The sequence below is a fragment of the Dryobates pubescens genome, chromosome Z, assembly GCF_014839835.1.
Source record: "Dryobates pubescens isolate bDryPub1 chromosome Z, bDryPub1.pri, whole genome shotgun sequence".
Classification (NCBI taxonomy): domain Eukaryota; kingdom Metazoa; phylum Chordata; class Aves; order Piciformes; family Picidae; genus Dryobates; species Dryobates pubescens.
Window position 1 is genome coordinate 28672159 of NC_071657.1, and position 23021 is coordinate 28695179.

At 40.2% G+C, this 23021-nt stretch overlaps 1 protein-coding gene across 1 annotated transcript in view; it reads left to right on the top strand.

Annotated features, from left to right (window-relative positions):
- Positions 1-23021, top strand: part of AOPEP (aminopeptidase O (putative)) — a 165760-nt gene that overhangs the window by 33361 nt on the left and 109378 nt on the right. Inside the window, exons 5-6 of the mRNA XM_054178269.1 lie at positions 19850-20039; positions 21863-21969. Coding sequence (XP_054034244.1) covers positions 19850-20039; positions 21863-21969 — 297 coding nt within the window. The remainder of the gene's footprint in view (positions 1-19849; positions 20040-21862; positions 21970-23021) is intronic.

The following is a 23021-nucleotide window of genomic DNA, read 5'->3' on the forward strand; positions in this document are numbered from 1 at the left end:
AGATATTCTCATTTCTAAATTTGAATTTGTCTTCTTTGTATTTGTTATGAGGTGTAGGACCAAGATTTTTCATCTCATGTACAAGTTCCTGTCATGAGATAAACTACCAGTTTTTGCTGTTCTTATTTCTTCCTAGCACCTCAGGTTTTTCACCTGTGGGGAAAACCTGAATTGGTTAAGTACTAGTCTGACAATACAGGAGTTACTTAACATGTTTGTTCTGCGTGACTACAGTATCTCTGCTGCTGTCCAGGATCTCTCAGACTCTGTGAAAACTGTGAGTCTCGATACTTTTGCCACAGCAACAATTAGCTGTCTTTGGACCTGGGGATGCTGGTTGACGGTAGACTGAACATGAGCCTGCAGTGTGCCCAGGCAGCTAAGAGGGCCAATGGCATCCTGGCCTGCATCAGGAACAGTGTGGCCAGCAGGAGCAGGGAGGTCATTCTGCCCCTGTACACTGCACTGGTTAGGCCGCACCTCGAGTACTGTGTCCAGTTCTGGGCCCCTCAGTTTAGGAAGGACGTTGACTTGCTGGAACAAGTCCAGAGAAGGGCAACAAAGTTGGTGAGGGGTTTGGAACATAAGCCCTACGAGGAGAGGCTGAGGGAGCTGGGGTTGCTAAGCCTGGAGAAGAGGAGACTCAGGGGTGACCTTATTACTCTCTACAACTACCTGAAGGGAGGTTGTAGAGAGACGGATGTTGGTCTCTTCTCCCAGGTGGCCAGTACCAGAACAAGAGGACACAGTCTCAGGCTGCGCCAGGGGAGGTTCAGGCTGGATGTTAGGAAAAAGTTCTATACAGAAAGAGTGATTGCCCATTGGAATGGGCTGCCTGGGGAGGTGGTAGAGTCGCCATCACTGGAGGTTTTCAGAAGACTTGGTGCCGTGGGTTAGTTGCTTGGGTGGTGTTGGATTGGTTGATGGGTTGGACGCAATGATCTTGAAGGTCTCTTCCAACCTGGTTTATTCTATGTATTCTAAATGAGAGACTGGAAAGGAGGTGATGACATCCATGTTATTGTTACAGTAGTGTATACCTTCTTAGGGTTTGGGTTAGAGGTCATACAGACCTGAACTAGCTTACATGGAGTGCCCCTTGTGACTCCAATATACATGTTCCACTTTGGGGTGTACTTCCACATGCACATCTGAACTGATACAGGTCTTTCTAGATGAAAGAATCTATATCTTGCTTTCTTTTGTGCTGTGTACTGAATGCTCTGCACTAAGTGCATGGAGGGCAGTGCACATCTTCCATTCTTTAGGGCCTCTCAGTTCTGGCTATAACATAGGTAAAACATTTGGTGGCTTTTAGTCTATTGTTTTAGCTCTTCTAAGCTTCTGAAGTACTTTTTAAAAAAGATTACAAGTTTGTAAAAAATTGCAAATTACAAATAAGTAGGCTTCCTTATTTTGTGCAGTACTTTTAAATAAGCTGCAAATAAATGTAAATATGAGTAGTACACAGATACATTTGTGTTACTTAACATCTATGTGATGGAAACAACTTTGTTTGGTTTGGTTTATGATTATCGCCATACACAAGTCAGAGAGACACAGCGAAACAGCTTTGGCAAAGGCCAGCACTTGATTATTTCCTCACACATGTTTAAATTGAACATGACTTGGATCATTCATTGGATGAGGAACTTTCAACTAAAGATGGTTTGGGGTATTCTTTTTATGGTGCTAATTGCAGAGAGCAGTGTGCTGCACCGGTAGCCTTTGATGAAGCTCTGTGCAGTAGTTGCACATACCTATGTTTTTGTCTTCTATGTTGCATTTCTTGCTTTAATTTTTTCTCTTTTCATCCATCTTTGATGTTACCCATTTCTCATTGTATGCAGGATGTGCTTCATGATTGTGATGGATTCAAGGCAAGTAAGTTCTGTGTCTGATTAGAATCTTTCTGTTGCACAAGAACATACACGACAGTTCCTGTGCCTCTAGGGAGCAACAGCCTATTAGCAGCTATGCTCATGTTCTCTGTATTCACCTCACATTTGTACTGCAATTTCAGCTTTAGTAATATGACCATGTTAAATTTCTTTCTGACTATGTAAATTTTTTAAATACACCTACAGCACTGTAGTAGCCAGGAAAATGAGAGATGGCGCTGCAACATTTGTGATCTGAGTTCTTCTAAAGCTGCTGAAGGGGGCCTACAAGAAAACTGTGAAGATACTTTTTCAAGGGCTTGTGGTCATAAGATGATGAGGAATGGCTTTACGCTGGAAGAGGGTAAATGAAAGCTGGATATTAGGAAGAAATTCTTTACAGTGAGGGGGGTGAAACTACTGGAACAGGTTTCCCAAGAAAGCTGCAGAGACCCCCACCCTGGAAGTGATCAGTGCCAGACTGGGTGGGACCATGAGCCATCTGGTCTAGTGGAAGGTGTCCCTGCCCATGGCATGGGGGTTGGAACTAGGTGATCTTCAAAGTCCCTTCCAACCCAGACCATTTTATAGTTCTACTATGATTTGTCCATCTTACCAGTTCAATGTATATGTTGAAGACTTGCCTGCAGATGTCTATATTAATTGAAGAACTTGCTTCTTTACATATTTGTTGTTTGCTTTGCATTGTTTTTAATTGAAGGAATGTCCTTCTAAATTTTTTTTAAAGGCTGACAAAGTTTGGGTATGGGTAAGATGAGTGATTCTTGACATTGAAGAGTGGGCTACGTTATTTAGGTGGTATATTAGTTCTACTTTTCTGTACATGACTATCTGCGTTTTGTGTAGGGTAAAAGACACGTGCTTTCGTGAGGTTTCAGCCTAAAAACAGTACAGTATGGAATTCCATGAAGAAAAGTTTATTCTGCATATTCTTAATAAATCAGAATTTTAAATTGGGGATGTTCATTTGCTGGGCTATTTTATGCCTGAATTCAGATTTCTCATATATATATGATTCAGTGATACAGACATCATATGAGAGCATTACAGCCATCCAGAAACATTATGATGCTAGTTCTTGACCCACCTCTCTGTTGCCTTCTGTGTATATCTGCTTAAATAGTATTTTTAGTTTTGGAGCAGAGTATCACCAGATCTTCCTGAGGAGATGAGTTTGTCGGAGAGGAAACTTGTCTTCTTTCTGAGAAGTGGCCTAAGGCTCCATAAGGAAAACTTAAGATTTTGATCTGTCTCATAAGGACTTTATGTCTGCCTTTTTAAACAGGAACACAGACACCTCCAAAGCTTACCAACATCTTGGATTAGTTCCTGCTTGTTAATATAGCAGAACTAAACTACAGTGGCTATGCACTAAGAGCTTGAAGGAAGCAGCTCGTAGTTAATGGTTTTACTAAGGATAATTTGTGTTGGTCATTGGTATTAGCTCTGACTCCCATCTGATGCTTGTAACATAGCTGAAGGAGGAGTTACAGGGAATCAGTTGTAAGGTGCTTCAAGACTTGCCTTTTCTGGAAAAGAGAATGGGACCACATGATCTGTTCTTAACACCAGAAAGCTTGATGATTTCACTCTTTTGCCATAAAGTTGAAACAATTTTTAAGGTTGCTTGCAGATGCTAAGCTTTCTGGCAGATTCAGTTGAGTAAAACTGTGAAATATGGTTGGAAAGTCCTGTGCTGCCCCTTGCCTTGTTTTCGTACAGCAGTTTTTCTTGCTTTAAAAGAAAAAATGTTGGTGATGCGCCAGAGTACTATTGCATAAAAGGATTCCCCATCCTTTCACTGATGTTCAGGGAAATTGCTTGGTTTTGACTCATTAGGCTTGAAAGTACTTTGAGAACATAGACACCCATGCTGACACCATAATTCTTACAAAGTGCCTGTGAGCCATCTGAGTTGATTTCTTTTAATTTGATAGTTTCAAATGGCCTTATTTCCTGTTGATTTCTTGAGCTTTGTTATGTTAAGCCACAGGAAGAGAGACTCTTTTGATCAAATAATTTTTAGGCTTTTGACATCTGAATGTGATGTATATGGGAAATTGTGAACAATAGTGGTAATAAATATGACAAAACCCTTAAGCCATCTTGATTATTTAGTCACTTTATACTTATAGCAGAGGCATCTTAACTAAAAGAATGTAGGGTTGGTGTCTTTTGTTATTGTTAATACTTGAATGTCAAAGGAAGTATTCCAACAAACTTTGCTTTTAATTAATGATTATCATCTGCTTGTTCTAGGCTTTAACCAGTGTGAGTTACGTCTCTTTGGCAGTAGGTTATTTATCTTTCATGAGATATGAGATGATGTTAAAATTTTAATCTTTTTCTACTTGACACTTACTTATGTGTACATAGGGAGGACTCTGAGTAAAACTGACTTGATGTTCTGTTCTGTCACAAGATGAACATCCACATGCTCATTTTGGAAATGTGCAATAATATACCTAAGAACATCCATTAAATAACAGTGAAAAATATGTTGAAAGAGAGGGACATCAGAGGGAATCTGGGCAGTAGTGATATTAATACCTTTGTTTATCCCTGTTCTTAGACTTCTGCAGTGAACACTGATAAAACTAATAAAATAAGGGGTGTTTATTATAACTCTGTTATACCAAACATCTGGGGAAAAAAAATCTTTGCTAGCTTTTGCACTTTCTCAGAATCACAGAAGCATTCAGGTTGGAAAAGACCCTTGGGATCACCAAGTCAAACTGATAACCGTAAACACATCCAGGGGTGGTGACTCAACCACCTCCCTGGGCATCACATTCTGATGCTTGAGCACTCTTTCTGTGAAAAATTTTTCTTAATATCCAGTCTAAACTTACTCAGTCACAGCTTGAGGCCATTCCCTATTGTTCTATCAATAATTACCTGTGAAAAGAGACCAGCACCAGCCTCTCCACAACATCCTTTCAGGTAGTTGTGGAGAGCAATGAGGTACACCCTCAGCCTCCTCTTTTTCAAACTGAACAGCCCCAGCTCCTTCAGTTGCTCTTCATAAGACACTGCCAAATTTTAACATTTTAATGTTGCATACAGGTGAGATTCCTGTGATGTGTTGGTCATCTCCTTATTATTCTATGTCCTTGTGTTTATTTATTGATGTAGTAGGGAAGAAATGAAACCCAGACTTCTCTATCCTATGTAGCTGTTGTGTCTGTTCCACTATATTTGATGTAGAAATTATAATTCTCTTTGGAAGTGGATTAATAGGCAGAGTTAATTTTAAAGATTTTAATTTTTTAAAAGCAGTTCTCATAGGAAAGAATGTTATTTGAATGGTACAAGCAGATGTTCATACTTTTCATAGAATCAATAAGGTTGAAAAAGACCTCAGAGATCAAGTCCAACCTGTCACCCAACACCTCATGACTAACTAAACCGTGGCTTAAAGTGCCACTTCCAATCCTTTTTTGAACACCTACCAGGACAGTGACTCCACCACCTCCCTGGGCAGAACATTCCAATGGCAGATAACTCTTTCTGTGAAGAACTTTCTCCTCATTTCAAGCCTAAACTTCCCCTGGCACAGCTTGTGACTGTGTCCTCTTGTTCTGGTTGCCTGGGAGAAGAGACCAATGCCCACCCGTCTACAACCTCCTTTCAGGTAGTTGTAGAGAGCAGTAAGGTCTCCCCTGAGTCTCCTCTTCTCCAGGCTAAACAACCCCAGCTCCATCAGCCTCTCCACACAGTGCTTGTGCTTGAGACCTCTCACCAGCCTCGTTGCCCGTCTCTGGACACGTTCAAGTGTCTCAATGTCCTTCTTAAATTGAGGGGCCCAGAATTTGACAAAGTACTCAAGGTGCAGCCTAACCAGTGCTGAGTACAGGGGCAGAATGACCTCCCTGCTCCTGCTGGCCACCCTATTTCTGATGCAGGCCAGGATGCCATTGGCCTTCTTGGCCCCCTGGGCACACTGCTGGCTCATGTTCAACCTACTATCAACCAATACCCCCAGGTCCCATTCTGCCTGGCCACTCTCAGAGAGATCTACCATAAGACTGCATGTATCAAAACAAATTTCTCTTCTTCTTTTCTCACTTCTGCACTCAGGAGAGATACTAACTTGCTTTTGCTGGCTCATGCTCAGCCAGCTGTCAACTAGTACCCCCAGGTCCCATTCTGCCTGGCTGCTCTCTAGCCACTCTAACTCCAGCCTGTAGTGCTGCATGGGGTTGTTGTGACCAAAGTGCAGCATCTGGCACTTGGACTTGTTGAATACCATCCTGTTGGACTCCGCCCATCTGTCCAGCCTGTCAAAGTCCCTCTGGAGAGCCCTTCTACCCTTTAACAGATCAACATCTGCTCCCAACTTGGTATTGATTGTGGCTCAATCCCCTCATCCAGATCATCAATAAAGATATTCAACAGGATTTAGCCCAGCACTAATCCCTGGGGGACACCACTAGTGACTGGCTGCCAGCTGGACGTGGCACCATTCATGACCACTCTCTGGGCTTAGCCCTCCAGCCAGTTCCTAACCCAGCACAGAGTGCTGCTATCTAAGCCATGAGCTGACAGCTTGGCCAGAAGTTTGCTGTGGGGGACAGTGTCAAAGGCCTTGCTGAAGTCCAGGCAGACTACATCCACAGCCTGCCCCACATCCACCAGGCAGGTCACCTGATCATAGAAGGAGATCACGTTGGTCAGGCAGGACCTGCCCTTCCTAAATCCATGCTGGCTGGGCCTGATCCCTTGGCCATCCTGTAAGTGCAGTGTGATTGCACTCAAGATGACCTGGTCCATAATCTTGCCTGGCACTGAGGTCAGGCTGACAGGCCTGTAGTTTCCAGGTTCATCCATCTGGCCCTTCATGTGGATGGGCATCACGTTGTCCAGCTTCCAGTCATCTGGGACCACTCTGGTGAGCCAGGACTGGTGGAAAATGATGGAGAGAGGCTCGGCCAGCTCATCTGCCAGCTCTCTCAGCACCTTAGGATGGATCCCATCTGGTCCCATAGACTTGTGAGTATCCAAGTGGCTCAGCAAGTCCCTAACTACTTCCTCATGGATTTCAGGGAGATTATACTGCTCCCTGACCCCTTCTACCAGTTCAGGAAGTGAGTTATCCTGAAGTCCTCCTGCCTTACTGTTGAAAGTGGAGGTAAAGAAGGTATTTAGTACCTCAGCCTTTTCCTCACCTTTAGTTACTATGTTCCCCTCCAGGTCCAATAAAGACTAGAGGTTCTTCTTGCCCCTCTTTTTAGCATTAACATATACAATTTATTTTAATATATAAATTACATATATAATTTATTTTAATACTTGTATGAGTAACTATTTATTTAGAACTCTCTCTATATATATATATATATCAGTTGCCCTTTAAAAACAATTTAATTTGAAGACTACTTCCATATGTTCAATACAAATAATTAGAATAGAATAGAATAGACCAGGTTGGAAGAGACCTTCAAGATCATTGTGTCCAATCTATTATCCAACACCACCTAATGAACTAAACCATGCAACCAAGCACCCCATCAAGTCTTCTCCTGAACACCTCCAGTGATGGCGACTCCACCACCTCCCCGGGCAGCCCATTCCAATGGGCAATCACTCTTTCTGTGTAGAATTTCTTCCTAACCTCCAGCCTAAACCTCCCCTGGCACAGCCTGAGACTGTGTCCTCTTGTCCTGGTGCTGGCTGCCTGGGAGAAGAGACCAGCCCCCACCTGGCTACAATCTCCCTTCAGGTAGTTGTAGAGACCAATAAGGTCTCCCCTGAGCCTCCTCTTCTCCAGGCTAAGCAACCCCAGCTCCCTCAGCCTCTCCTCACAGGGCTTGTGTTCCAAACCCCTCCCCAGCTTTGTTGCCCTTCTCTGGACGTGTTCCAGCAATTGCAACATTGTTTAATTTTCTGAAGAAAAAATGTTAATTAAAACCCTTTACTATCATTAAACCCTGAACCTTTAATGGAATTAAAATGGAGATGCCATATTTTGCATTTCAGTGATTCAATTTTTTTGACATAGATTTCTTCTGATGATACTAAAGAAAATTTGGCATTTATTTTTTGAAAAATGAAACTGCAGAGCTACTGAATTTTACTGTTGCCAGAATATTATGGCTCATCCTGTAGAAGTTACCACTTACTGGGTTGTGGATTATTATATTTGACTGGAAATGTGAAACAATATTGTTCATTTTTCCAAGGACTGATATGTGAAGCATTGCAGGCTGAGTGTTGCTGTGCGAATTTTCTCTGCACACACTCACATGCTTCCCACCAGTTTGTTGCTGTTTGAGATTTGCTTTGGGACTAGTAGGAATCCTTTGATATGCACTGAAAGTTGAAACTGGTGAAGGGACACATGTAAAAACTTTGTGTCCTTAGGAATATCAGAAGGACAAGTAGGCTGCTGAGAGTGCTTCCAAGGAGGATAGAAAGGTGCTGTGTGTTTCCTTTTTCTATGAGGGAATTAAGTCTATGATGGATTTGGCGGAAATCAGTTGAGATATGTGGGTTTCAGAATATGAAACATTTGCTTGGATTTGCTTTCTCTGTTTCCTGGGATGGTTTTTCAGATTTCCTTTTTCGGTGGTGGCATGAAAGAAATAGGTGGTTTCATTCCTTTCAGTTTAAAGGCCAGTCTGTTTTCTTGCTGAATGGCAGGCATCTTGATTGAGATGACTGCCTGTTCTTTTTACGATATTGCATAAATTACATCTCTGCTTAAGAAAGAGGTATTTGCTTTGCATGATAAATTTGTAATCATTTTGACTTCTAAGTCTAGTTTTAAATCTTGAAATCAAGTTGTTAAGTTGCACTCATTTGATAATCTGTCTCATTTGTGTTATGATGCTGCACTTGCATTTATAAAATTTAATTTCCCTGTAATTATAGCATAACTTTAGAATTTCAAGCATCTTTAAAATTACTTGGAAAGTGGTCTTCTGCTTGAATGGTTTTGAAGATGAAAGTTAAAGTAGTGTTTTGAAATGTGAAGAGCCAATACAGTGAATTTTATGGAATACTCTTTCACATTTGTTGTATACAGAGCTATTTTGTCAAATAAACATCTGGGAATTCACTGTCAGAAACAGACTTTTCAGAAGTTCATCAGCTTGGTAGTGATAGATGCTGAGTTAAAGCTATGATATTATTTTGAACAGTTTTGTTAGTCATCTTGAAGATAAGCCATAGACAACCAAAGTAAAGGTACATATTCTATTTTCAAGGTTTATTTGTTGAATTAACAGAGGACAAGTTATCAGGCCACTGTTGGAAATCTCCAGAAGAAATGTTGGTTGCAGTAGGTGTTTCTAAGGTACAATGGTGTTTGCTTCTTTTGGGCACCTTTGAAAAGAATAGGTAAATGCATTCTGTGACAGTGCCCTAAACATCAGGCAGTATACTTGTTTAGTCATTATGATGAACTGAAACAAATTTGGAAATGTATGACAAGTTAAACTGGTAGAAGACACAACAGAGTAAAAGTTCATTAGTAGGTCATACTTAGGTCATACTTGATGCTATGAGACATTAACACAATTCTCAGTTATGCTAGCTATTTCCAGTTAAGTTTTCCCTTACTATGTGATTCAGTAATAAAAGCTCAATGTTTTTGTATGATGAATAAAGTAATTGACATGCATGATAGCTATTTCCAGCTAAACTATCCCTTTGCTATATGATTCAACAATAATAGCTGGATGTCCTGTATAATGGATAAAGTAATTCTTAGGCACACTGAAGCTCTTCTATCACTGATTATGATGTAATTTAATCTCATTTTTCCACCAGCACAATAAATGTGACTGTGTGTGAAAGAGAATCTGTGTTTGTGTGTAAGATTTTACTTGGAAATAGTATTCCAAAAAGGAGAAAAATTAATGCATTGCAAAAGATTTGATGTTGCCAAAAGATTTTGTTTACAGTTTTGTTGAACTATTAAGCATTTATTGCAGGGAGAGTAGATTGTTCTAGCTTTAGCAATTATAATGCTGTTCCAATCTGTGGGCTGACATAAAGTTGTTACAATTTGAAGGGCTGATATAACATGAAATCAGGCACCTCTTCTGAATGTTGCTTTTGTTCTGTATTTAACAAATTAGTATGTTGACATTTATCACTGATGGATTTCATTATTTGCTGAAAGGGTTTTAGGGGGTTTGACAGCATGAATGGCTTGTCCTACAGACTTTTGAGAATTGATAAAGACATCTTTGTTCTTTGTGCAGAAGCACAACAGATATCTTGTTGACTGATGGATATAAAAAAGAAGGCTTGTATAGCTGCTGCGGAGAGTAAACTAAGAAAATAATTTTGAAGCAATTATATGTTCTTCTGTGTTCTCTCTATTTTTTTTCTTCTTTTTTTTTTTTTTCTAGAAGCATACATCTTGTTAAATCAATGTAGCAAAAAGCATTGGACCCTCAGAAAAATGAAAGCATGCATTTTGTATCACGTTACATACAGTTTCAAGATGACATATTTAGTAAAAACAGGTAATGGATGTCAGTAGGACTAGTTAGTTAAACTTCTGTTGCCTAAAATATTTTTAAGACAAGTGTGCAGTGCTGGAGCATTTGTGTATACAGAGGATAAAGGTGTAGTAGTAGAAATAATTCATTTTATCAGGGATGTTGAAAATCAGAACAGACTTCTGGCTGTTGGATTTGCACCCATTCTTTTAAGTAAAATGAAAGGCTTTAGAAAATATATTTGTAGGTTTCAATTCTTAAAAACAAGAGCAGTGGGTGAAGTTGCATATGGGCAAAAATCTAGATCACATGCAAACTGGATAATTATCAATTCATTGTTTGCTCTCATGTTTGTAGTCGGCATAAGAGGCAAGAGCGTAGTATATATGGACTGAAAGTTTAAATGAGTTAGATCTGTGCCTCTTTATATGGTTTGAAAAGTTTTAATATTTTCAAAGGCACTCTGGGCTTTATGTTTTTATTTATTTTTCCTTAGAAATATCAGGAACTTGTAGCTTTTACTCCTTCAGTAATGTTTGGGATTTCCTGAATGATTCAAAGATATATGTGGAATTTTCTGTGTCTGCAGGTGAAGTATTTGTGATAGGAGTCCTTAAAAGACAAGCACATTCCTTTGGTTTGGTTTGGGAGACTACTCTAACTGCAGTTTGTGTAGATTTAAAAAGAACCACTTCTGCCTTCAAGCAGAATTCATTTCCTTGCTGCTTTTAGAACAGTAATACCACTAGGCTTTATACTGAGAAAAGAATCCTGAAAACTTGAAGAACAAGCAATCTCTTTTCCTTTTTTTCTTGTTGGTAATCTTTTTTTTCTTGTTGGTTTGGCTTTGTTTGTTGTTGTTTTGTTCTGGTAGGTGTAGATAAAAGCTGCCTTCTAGATATTAAATGTAGAAAAATATTACTCATTCTTTATTGTCTGTTGTCTCATCCATGTAAAATTTTGAGACCACTAACATATATGCACTTGAGTACATCTTCTCTCAATGTGGAGAAGTAAATATATTTTGCTCTGTCTATTTATCATAATTGGTTATATGCACTTTGACTGTCATCTGTGTTAATACCTACAGGAAACTTCATGATGCAATAAAAGGAAATCCAGGTCTTCCAGTAGTAACCGTGATGGAAAGCTATAAATAATGAAATTCATCCATGATTAAATAGTATCATCTATCAGTGACAAATGTCATCGTTCAGACTGGAACTGAGGAATATTGTGAGAGACTTTTCATATTTTCATATTAATCTTTCTAGCAAGAATGTAAAGAATAGTTTGAAAAGTCTCTGAAACAAATGATATATACATGTCTAATATAAAACAAGAAACAATTTTTGTGTTCTTCCCTTTGGAATTTTAGAAGGAAGCGTTAAAAAAAAACCCCACACTAAACCATTTGTACTTAAAACTGAGAGGTGTGAATTCCTGTATCTGTATGTTTCCATTACTCTGTTCTTTAAAATATGTTCTTTAAAATATATCTTATCCCAGGTGCTGCGTGAGCCTACCAGGGGCAAGGCTTTGCTTGACCTCCTCTTCACCAACAGGGAAGGGCTGGTGGGTGATGTGGTGGTCGGAGGCTGTTTAGGGGCCAGTGACCATGAAATAATAGAATTTTCAGTATTCAGTCAAGCTAAGAGGGCCAGCAAGAAGACCTCCACTCTGGACTTCCGGAGGGCGGACTTCAGGTTGCTCAAGGAAATAATTCAGAGGGTTCCTTGGGAGAAAGCCCTTAAAAATAAAGGGGTCCAGGAGGGCTGGACCTGCTTCAAGAAAGAGCTGATGAAGGCTCAGGAGCAGGCTGTGCCAATGTGCCGGAAGAGGAGCCGCCGGGGCAGACGGCCAGCCTGGCTGTGTAATGAACTTTTAATTGAACTAAGGGAAAAAAAGAGGGTGTATAATCTTTGGAAGAAAGGTGAGGCAACCCATGGAATGTTTAAAGAGGTTGCTAGGGCATGTAGGAGGAAAATTAGGGAGGCAAAAGCATATTTGGAACTTAAACTGGCCTCTGATGTGAAGGACAACAAAAAGTCCTTCTATAAATATATTAATAGCAAGAGGAAGGGCAGGGACAACCTCCACTCCTTGGTTGACATGGAAGGAAATGTTGTAACACAGGATGAGGAAAAGGCAGAGGTACTTAACACCTTCTTTACCTCAGTTTTTACTAGCTGGAAAGAACGTCTACCAGACAGCTGGCCTGCAGAACTGGCAGAGGGAGCCAGGGAGCTGCATGGTTTCCCTGTGTTCCATGAGCAAGTGATAGGAGCTCTCCTCAGCAGCTTGGACCCCCACAAGTCCATGGGACCAGATGGGATCCATCCTAAGGTGCTGAGAGAGCTGGCAGATGAGCTGGCCAAGCCACTCTCCATTATTTTTCATCAGTCCTGGCTCACTGGAGAGATCCCAGCTGACTGGAAGCTGGCCAACGTGGTACCCATCCACAAGAAGGGCCGGTTGGATGAGCCAGGGAATTACAGGCCTGTCAGCCTGACCTCAGTGCCAGGAAAGATTATGGAGCAGGTCATCCTGAGTGCAATCACGCAACACTTAGAGGATGGCCAAGGGATCAGGCCCAGCCAGCATGGGTTTAGGAAGGGCAGGTCCTGCCTGACCAACCTGATCTCCTTCTATGATCAGGTGACCCGCCTGGTGGATGTGGGGAGGCCTGTGGATGTAGTCTACCTGGACCTCAGCAAGGCCTTTGACACCGTTCCCCATAGCAAACTCCTGGCCAAGCTGTCAGCCCATGGCTTGGATGGGAGCACACTGAGATGGGTTAGGAACTGGCTGGAGGGCCGAGCCCAGAGAGTGGTAGTGAATGGTGCCACATCCAGCTGGCAGCCAGTCACCAGTGGTGTGCCCCAGGGATCAGTACTGGGCCCCTTGCTCTTTAACATCTTTATTGATGATCTGGACGAGGGCATCGAGTCCATCATCAGTAAATTTGCTGACGACACCAAGCTGGGCGCAGGAGTTGATCTGCTGGAGGGTAGAGAGGCTCTGCAGAGGGACCTCGACAGGCTGGGCAGATGGGCAGAGTCCAATGGCATGAGATTTAACACATCCAAGTGCCGGGTTCTGCACATTGGCCACAGCAACCCCATGCAGAGCTACAGGCTGGGGTCAGAGTGGCTGGAAAGCAGTCAGGCTGAGAGGGACCTGGGGGTGCTGGTCGACGGTAGACTGAACATGAGCCTGCAGTGTGCCCAGGCAGCTAAGAGGGCCAATGGCATCCTGGCCTGCATCAGGAACAGTGTGGCCAGCAGGAGCAGGGAGGTCATTCTGCCCCTGTACACTGCACTGGTTAGGCCGCACCTCGAGTACTGTGTCCAGTTCTGTGCCCCTCAGTTTAGGAAGGATGTTGACTTGCTGGAACGAGTCCAGAGAAGAGCAACAAAGTTGGTGAGGGGTTTGGAACATAAGCCCTACGAGGAGAGGCTGAGGGAGCTGGGGTTGCTTAGCCTGGAGAAGAGGAGACTGAGGGGTGACCTTATTACTCTCTACAACTACCTGAAGGGAGGTTGTAGACAGACGGATGTTGGTCTCTTCTCCCAGGCAAGCAGTACCAGAACAAGAGGACACAGTCTCAGGCTGCGCCAGGGGAGATACAGGCTGGATGTTAGAAAAAAGTTCTATACAGAAAGAGTGATTGCACATTGGAATGGGCTGCCTGGGGAGGTGGTGGAGTCACCATCACTGGAGGTTTTTAGGAGAAGACTTGACGGGGTACTTGGTGCTGTGGGTTAGTTGCTTGGGCGGAGTTGGATTGGTTGATGGGTTGGACGCGATGATCTTGAAGGTCTCTTCCAACCTGGTTTATTCTATGTATTCTATGTATTCTATGTATATATATAATTAAAATAATTAATTACAATAATGAATGTCCATCCATTGCTATTTTCTGTTAATTTTTAAATTATTATTTCAGCAAGTGCTTAAGGTTAATTTTGTGGTCCTAATCTTATAAATCAGTTTTAAATGAGACAGAATGACTATAAATGCCTGGTTCTAATAGAAACATTCCACACTATTATTTGACATTAACTGTTTCCACATGGATAATAGCATAATTTTTTTTGTCTATAATTCTTTTTTCATTATGCAATTTGCAGTTTACAATATGCTATTTGCTGCTGTCACAAATCCTGGGAGTATGGGAGTTTCCAAATGCATAGATGTTGTTGGGCCTACATAAGACACTAACATGAAAAAATCTGGAGAGCTCTGAAAATGATTCATGCCCTCTTTGTGAAGGGAGTTAAAACTGTTAGGCATTGTGGTGGGTTGAAGTTTCCCATCAGATTAACTTAGCACGACTAATTCAGTTGGAAGCAAATGAAAGCTGTATTTACAAGGAAAAACTACATTCTACAATGGAACACAATGACTATGTACAAAATACACAGTATTTGCAATATTATACAGATATTTACAATTAGCAAATAACACAGAAACCCCCCTGGCACCAAGAGGAGTTGAGAGGAAGGAATGTTAGTTCTTATCTTCAAGGCCAGCCAGAAGTGTTATTTGTCTCCCCAGTGAAAGCAGAATGGCCAAGAGAGAAGAAAGGGAATGAGAATGGAAGTGAAATGTGAATGTTAGGGTACAGCTGCATCTATCCCAGACATTCTGACCAATGAATTTGTTTAGAATAATCTTTTATTTTCCTTTTTACACCCAATAGTCATTTATTTATGTTTTTCTAAATATTAAAGGCATAGCCTAAAACTGCAACAATCCTCCCCTTCTAAACAATTTCATTGGCTGTTAATACTATCCATCTAATCTAAAACAATATCTACAATGAGTAAATAAAGTTCGTAGTCCATTCTGGCTGTCCTCAGATGTAGATGATTCAGAAGTCCAAAAAAACCCAGGATACAAGAAAACAGAGAACAGTTTGTCTCTCTGCAGATGATATGAAGAAAAGGAACAGGGACTCTTAGGTGACTTAGGGCTCTCAGGGTTCTTAGGGTTTGTGCACTGTAGATTCCTCATGGATTCTTCCTTTGGGTGTGATGTTGTATCTGTACAACACCCTGAATTTAAACTCTCTAAGCTTAAATTAAATTTCTTTGTGGAATACACTGAATTTCACCATTCTCTTGCATTACCCAATAAGTGTGTCCAGGACCTTCAGCAGAAACCACCCCTTGGACAGGTTTAGCCTCTTCTGAGGGAGAAAATACCCAAACAGTTTTGCATGACTGATTCTTTTCTCTAACAACAGGAACTCTATCACCCTTTACCTTTCGTAGCAAATCTGAGTGTGCAGGTCCAGCTCAATTCACTGAACTGCTACTATTCACCAGCCAGGTTGCTTGTACTAGATGCTTCTCCCAGTTTTTCAAAGATCCACCCCCCATGGCTTTGAGAGTGGTCTTCAGCAAAATGTTGTAGCGTTCAATCTTCCCTGCAGCTGGTGCATAGTAGGGAATGTGGAATATCCACTTGATGCCATGCTCTTTGGCCCAGTTCTTCACAAGATTGTTTTTGAAGTGAGTTCTGTTGTCTGACACAATCCTCTCTGGAGTACAGTGTCTCCACAGGATTTGTCTCTCCAGACCAAGAATGGTGTTGTGTGCAGTTGCATGTGGAACTGGATATGTTTCCAACCATCCAGTATTTGCCTCTACCATAGTAAGAACATATTGCTTACCAGGTTGAGAACAAGGTACAGTGATGTAGTCAGTCTCCCAGGCCTCACCATAGTTCTACTTGGACCATCTGTCACCATACCACAAGGGCTTGATTCGCTTTGCCTGCTTAATAGCAGCACAAATGTCACAGTCATGGATGAGTTAAGTGATAGCATCCATGGAAATGTCAGTGGATCTGTCATGAGGCCACTGGTAGGTTGCATCTCTGCCTTGATGTTCTGATGAATCATGAGCCCACTGAGCTAAGAACATCTCACCTTGGTGTTTCCAGTCAAGATCAAGATCAGGGTCCGTGTCTACTTGAGAAACTCTTGCAGCTAGATCTGCCTGATGGTTGTGCTGCTGTACCTCAGTAGCTTTGCTCTTAGGAATGTGACCATCAATGTGTCTCACCTTCACTGGAATTCTCTTCATTTGATCAGCAAAAGGAATGGAACAAGTTTGTTAGAAATGAGCATCATGGTCCCAGCTTAAATGTGCACTTTAGTTCTTAGTGCATGTCCATTTTTCTAGAGTTTGCACTGTGTTTCATTTGATCATGTGTGAGCAGCCAAAGAGAGCATATAGCTGCTGCGTGTGTGCAAAGCAGCAACTGCATCAAAGCCGTAAGCCTTGCAAAATTACTTACAATTACTTTGGCCTCTTAACTGCTCAGATTACTGTCAGAGCTCTGGGACTCATAGCAAACCACTTATCTGTAAAAGAAACCATTTATTAAGAATGTCTGCATGAGTAGAATTGGATAACTGGAACATCAGGATCCTTCAGCCTTTCACACCAAAAATTTCCTAACCTTTTGGGGCTTATGTTTTTGTTCATGTGCATTCATACCATAGCTACCGTAGTAAGATTTCCCTTAACTGAGGTTTAACTGGATGAAGGAACTTGCTTTCTTCCCCCCTTCAAGTGACATGAAGATCTAATCTAAGAGAGCGTGCTTCTGTATGGAATCATAACCTTTTGATTAAAAAGTGTAACCAAGTGTATACTTGTTGAGAACAAGTCATTAACTTCTTCTTTTTTTTTTTTTTTTTTTTTTCCTGTAAGAGCCATTGGGAACTTGTCCAGCTTCCTGGGAAGGACTGGTGAGGGTTTTATTTTCTTGTCAACTGGGAGAGGTTCCCCATCTTCTTTACCACATCCAACTAGCCTGTTCTGGCCTGCATTAGAAGCTTTGGCTGTACTTGAGAAGATATCAGCCAGAGGCATTTATAATCTGAAAATATCTTGTCAAGTCTTGATGTAGTTGCTGAGGTGAATCATCTTTGCCTGTTGCTGGCAATGCCAACGAAAGCAATGGATATCAAGCCTTACAATTTGTTCCTAGTAGATCAAATGGATGGTAGAAGGCTCAAATGCCTATTCTGCTGGGGAAATAAAAGTTTTTAGCTGTTGCAATAATTTAATTATCATTTTTATTATCTTATTTTTCACATAGAAAATTTCTTGAATTATTGAGTGTTTCAACAGCAACACCGATAGCAATAAATAACATTGCACATCCTAGAAGGTGTGAAAAAAATGCAGATGTGGTTGGTATCAGTAAGAATGTGGCAAAGCCTCTGGAGTTCAAACATGTATTGCCAATAGAAAATCAATATTTTAAACTAACATAGAGAATCAAACTTCTTCCCAAACTAATAGGAGCAGGGCATATTACAGAAACATACTCAGTCTTCGATAAAACTACTCTTAAGATAAATGGGAACTTTGCATTGCTCTGTAGTGATATCTCACTGTGTAAGGCTTTAAATTTGAGATACAGCTGCTTGCTAAGGGTAAACAAAACAAAAGGAATATTTGAGGCAGTCTCAGGAAAGGAAGTTGCTGTCTGTAGTCAGACTCTAAAATCAAATTCCGCTGTGACACATAATCTTCTTTTTGGCCTTGCAGGAAGTTGTATTCTTTATCCCAAATTTATCTAAGATATATTTTTCTCACTGATGTGATTTGTAATCCTTCTATAAAGGAGAAGATTGTCTAAATGTAGCATTTCTATTATTTAAGTGATTGGAAAAGCAGGAAATACAGTCTTTACATTTATTGTGTATTTACTTACAGTACAATTAAAATGCAAACTTCTCTGGTAAGCCTGCTTACAAGGCATGAAGTTACTTGCGTTTTGCTTGGCCAAAAGGCCTGAATGTGCACTGTGTGGAATGTTGTTTACTTGGTCCATTTTTGCATTTTCTCTTTGTACACAGGCCACGGTTACGGGTCATTCACTTACAACTGACCAAAGTAAAGCTCCCAGTGCTGTGTTTATTCTTCTTATTAGAGACTTTATAATAAAAGGCTCATCTTATGCTTGTACTTTTTCCTCCATGCTTTCCTCCCTCCTTGCCTCCCTCCCACTCTCCCTCTCTCCTTTTAATCAGAATTGCTTCTGGCAAAGATTTGGGGAGCTGCAGGGTTTTTTCTGCTTTGTTTTTTATGACTTGATTCCTTAATTTCTTACACTGATTCTTAAAATACAAACTAACTAAAATCTATTAACTTGCTTTTCAGGATTGGTAGTGTTTTTGCTTTGTTTTGTGGTGGGATTTTTTGTTTATAAGGAGGCGGTTATTTAGCATGTTTTTCTATTTAAATGTGTATCATACTTTATGATCTCAGTTCCAGACATTCAACTGGTTGCAAGAAAATTGTAAGTATTTTAACATGTCCCATGGAAGGGTAGAGTGAGTGGGGAAGCTCTTTGCAATGCTGATAAATAATATTTGACTGTTGGAAATGTCTTGAGGCTGAGTCACTCCCTGCCATGCTTGAAAGGCTAGACTTAGTTTTAAGGATTTGTGGTCTTGACAACATTACCATTGTGCTTCATTTCCTTTCTCACTGTCTAGAGTTGAGAAAACACTTCAGATGTAGATTATGAATGCCAAAAATTAGTGCAGGAATAGTCTGCAGGTAGTATTCTTGATTTGTGCCATTGCTACCCCCCATCTGTGGTTTTCTGCCCTGTGGCTTTATTCTGCTACTTTTGCCTAGATGTATTTAATTTCAAAAATCATGTAACTTTTGAGTCATTAACATCTGTACTGTCTGTAGCACAGAAGAAATTGCCTTACAGCAAAACAGGAGCTGGGAACAGCAGTAACTTGTAATTCAAGTGTAGGTGTTTCCAGTAACAGAGCAGTTATCATAACATTCTTTTTCTCCAGTATCTTTTTACAGGACTCGAGTCCAAAGCAGCATAGGTACAGACTGGGTTGTTTTGTGTAAAGCAGCTATTTAGTGAATGTTGAGTCTCCTTCTTGCTTCTGTGCCTGTGGTAAAATATGTTCTCTGTCCTGTGCATTTGCAGAAGTGATCAAGCCTTATCATCAGATGGCATCTTTTTAGCTTGTTTCAAGTTTTAACAAGCGCATGTGCTTTACTATACATGACTCTTTTGGCTAATAGTTTCTTTTCTTTATGCTTCTTCTTTATTTCCAGCTTTGGTTATTTAACTAATAAATATACTTGCTGCCTATATATAAATGCATATAAATGCTTCTATTGAAATAAATTTATCTTTTAATTTGGAAAAATATGAAACTTTTGTTTAAGTTGCTTCTTACAGGTAATAGCTGTTTGATGGTTGAATACAAAACAACTGCTTGTCAGAATTTTAGTTTGATTCTCTGCCAACCAATGATAATGTACAACCTAATTCCTAAAATGCCTAAGCTATGAACTACCAGTCATCATATAGTTTGCATATAGTAATAGGAGGCTGACCAAGTTAATAAAGCCTATATATTATTACGGCGATACAATGCATGTTATAATAGGTCAATAATGTATTTTGTCACTCATTCTTGTTGTACAGCCCACACATCATCTTCCTGTCACAGAGTGTACTACCAGGGGGGAGCCATCTCTGTGGAACACGACTGTGCCATGAAATTGCTCATGCTTGGTTTGGACTGGCCATTGGTGCTCGTGATTGGACGGAAGAGTGGCTAAGCGAAGGGTTTGCCACTTTTCTAGAAGATATCTTTTGGGCTAGGGCTCAACAGGTAGGTGATGATACGTCACTTCTCAATTGAATTATGTGGAAATCAAAATTACATACCCGCTGTGAGTTAGTTGTAAATTAAACTTCCAATGCTATGAAGATAATTCTTTTAAAATAATACTGAAGTTTGCGTGCTTAACTGGATTTAAAAAACAATACAAAATGCTTCCTGATGTGCAGGAAACACTAATTTTTCAAGGGGTGGAGGCCAGTTCAAGTGGGAATGGAAACATTTGTCAGTTATTACTTTCCTGCAAATATACTTCTCAGTTATAAAATCCAGCTAATGAACAGTTGTTCTGCATTCTTTCCACTTGTGCTGTGCTCCTAAAATTAGAACAATCATCAGAGTTTTACCGAATACTGTAATATTCCAGCAGCCTAACAAAAATAGTCTGGGTTTGTTCAGTGAATATCCAGGAAGTGTACCTCAAATCAAAATGGAAGCTGATGAAATAGGACAGAAGAACTTAGATGGTTTTCCTCTTACATTGCCCAGGAAGAATTACCTTCATGTCAGAGGCTTAGAAATCATTGTCTGCCTGAAAGCGAAAACCTTGTAAATTGCGTGTCAGCTAGTAAAGTGGTTTTCTGATCCAGTTCTTATCTCTGTGGTACCTCTGCTACTTCAAGCATTTCATGTGTTAGTCATTTCTTCCTGTTCTTGTGTCCGGCCTTGGTGCTACTCCTTAAGTGTGCAGTGGAAGAGCAGGTGTTTCTGGGAACTGACAGCATACACTCTTCTGAGTCTCCATTTGATTAAGCATCAGACATATTTATAGCACTGAACAAACCAGAATTCCTTGTTGCTTACTGTGTTTCTGGAATACGAAAGAGAGGAGGGCTATCTAAATGCTGCTGTTCCTTTATGGTCCCAAAACTCACCTCTATCCTTATACTGAAATCAGCTCTGCTGTGAGCTCTTCATATTAAATGTTTGTGAGTCACTTGGAAACACTTTCATTGTAGTAGACACCATTGCATGTGGATGAATGACAGGAGCAAGCAACAAAATGGGGTCCTAAGTGCCTCTGAGTTAATTAATAAAGTAAGAAAGTTGCCTCTCCTCCCTCCCCTTTTTTTTTCTAAATTAAAAAAAATTATTATTGTTGAGTAGTTCTGGTGCTGTGCAACTGTACAATTTTAGGATTGTGAGTATATTCCATAGTGCCTGACAATACCTTCTGTTGTGGCTAAAACACTGGTGTAATGCAGGATAAATATTAGCTGCTTTCACTTTCTCCCATCTCTCATATTTTCATATAATAAAGAAGCATAAACTAGCTGTTATTTGTAAGCTGACAACCTGACATTTATTTAATAAACAAGCATCTCTTAAAATTACATAAATGGGGGAAAAGACAAGAGGGAGCTTTCATGGATGTGGTAGAAGTAGTAGGAAAGAGAAGTGAAGTCAGGACACAAAGCATCTCCTTGCTTTCAGGCTGGGAAAAGTAAAGATGCACGTAAAACCACTACAACAGGTATCAGTAGTGCACATTTAGTTCACTTATTGCCAGTCACTAAAGGGAGATCAACAGGCCCATCTCTCTCCTCAGACAGAACTATTACGCTGACTATTGATTTGATGTGCACAGTGAGGCTTCTGTTTTCTTTAGTGCTGCTCTTAACTCTCATAGCAGCAACTGGGGCATTTTGTTTCTGGGTGTTTGGGTTTTTTTTCATGGATATTGGTGTGGTTTCCTGCATTGTCCACACATTAGAGGGCAACAAAACAAGTTTCTTTTTCTGAAAATTATTATTGTCTGTTGGGAAGGAGCAACCAGTGATCTGTTGGGGCTTTTTTATCTGTGTACTAAGCAGCTGTCACATGATGAAGTAAAAGGGCAGCAGGAATTGAAAGCTTTACTTCACTGGCGCCGACTCAGAGATGAGGTGCAGAACTCTGAAGAAGAGCTGCAAGTTTTAAGGTAATAATATGTCAGTCTAATCTTTGTTCTTGCATGCTCTTTCTCCTGTTTCCACCATTTTCATCTTTCCAAAGATGCACATCCAAATCATCTGATGAAATCCATTGCATTTCCATATTTCATTCTCAAGAAAAGTCAAACTAAATTGACTAGGTTGTTCATCTTCTGTATAATGCAATTACTTTTCTCTTTATTATAGAAGTATTTCTAAACCCATGGAATTTAGTTTGGTATAAAATGTCTCTAAGCAGTTTACAAGACCCTCTATTCATGGGAAAAGAAGGCATTTCCTGAAAAAAGTTTACTGTTTGAATCTGTAACAGATTAATTTTTCTCTGGCTGAAGACAAGCACATACAGGAGTATACTATCTAATTGCCAAGTGGAATGAAACTTTAAAAAAAAAAACAACAACAAAGGAAAAAGCACAATGAGCTATATAAATCCACTTTCCCTTTAGAAATTACTAATATTTAAACAAGATTTTGGTCTTTAGGTACCAGATGCTGAGCTCAAGGCTTCTTCTCACGTAGCTAAAACAATAGATTAAAAAAACCCACCACCACCAACAAACAGACAAACAAACAAAAAGTCTTGCTTTGCTAATGATTAATAATCTGGTCTCTTTTCTGATTAGCATCTTAGGAATCTGCTATAGTCTTTTATCTTGAATTGCAGCCTAAGATCTCCACTGCTTGTCTCCCCATAGTCTTTGACCAAGAGAATTCAAATTCTACCTCAAATCAGCTCTACACTGATCAAATCATGGAAGTCTTTCTGCTGCTCAGAAATGCACACAACACACACAGTCTTAAGCAGAATTTTATTAACACATTCTTAGATAGATATAATTGAAAAGCTTCCATGGTACTCAGCTAAGCTGTTTTAATGTTAACATTTTAAAATTGCTTCTCATTGCACAGCTGAAACATTGTGTATCTCAGACTTCATGTGTGGTTGTTTTTCTTTCATGACATGGAAATTAAGAATTAATTGGTCTCCACCTTCTGTATAATCAACTTTGAAATGCTATCATTTCATACATTTTCATAG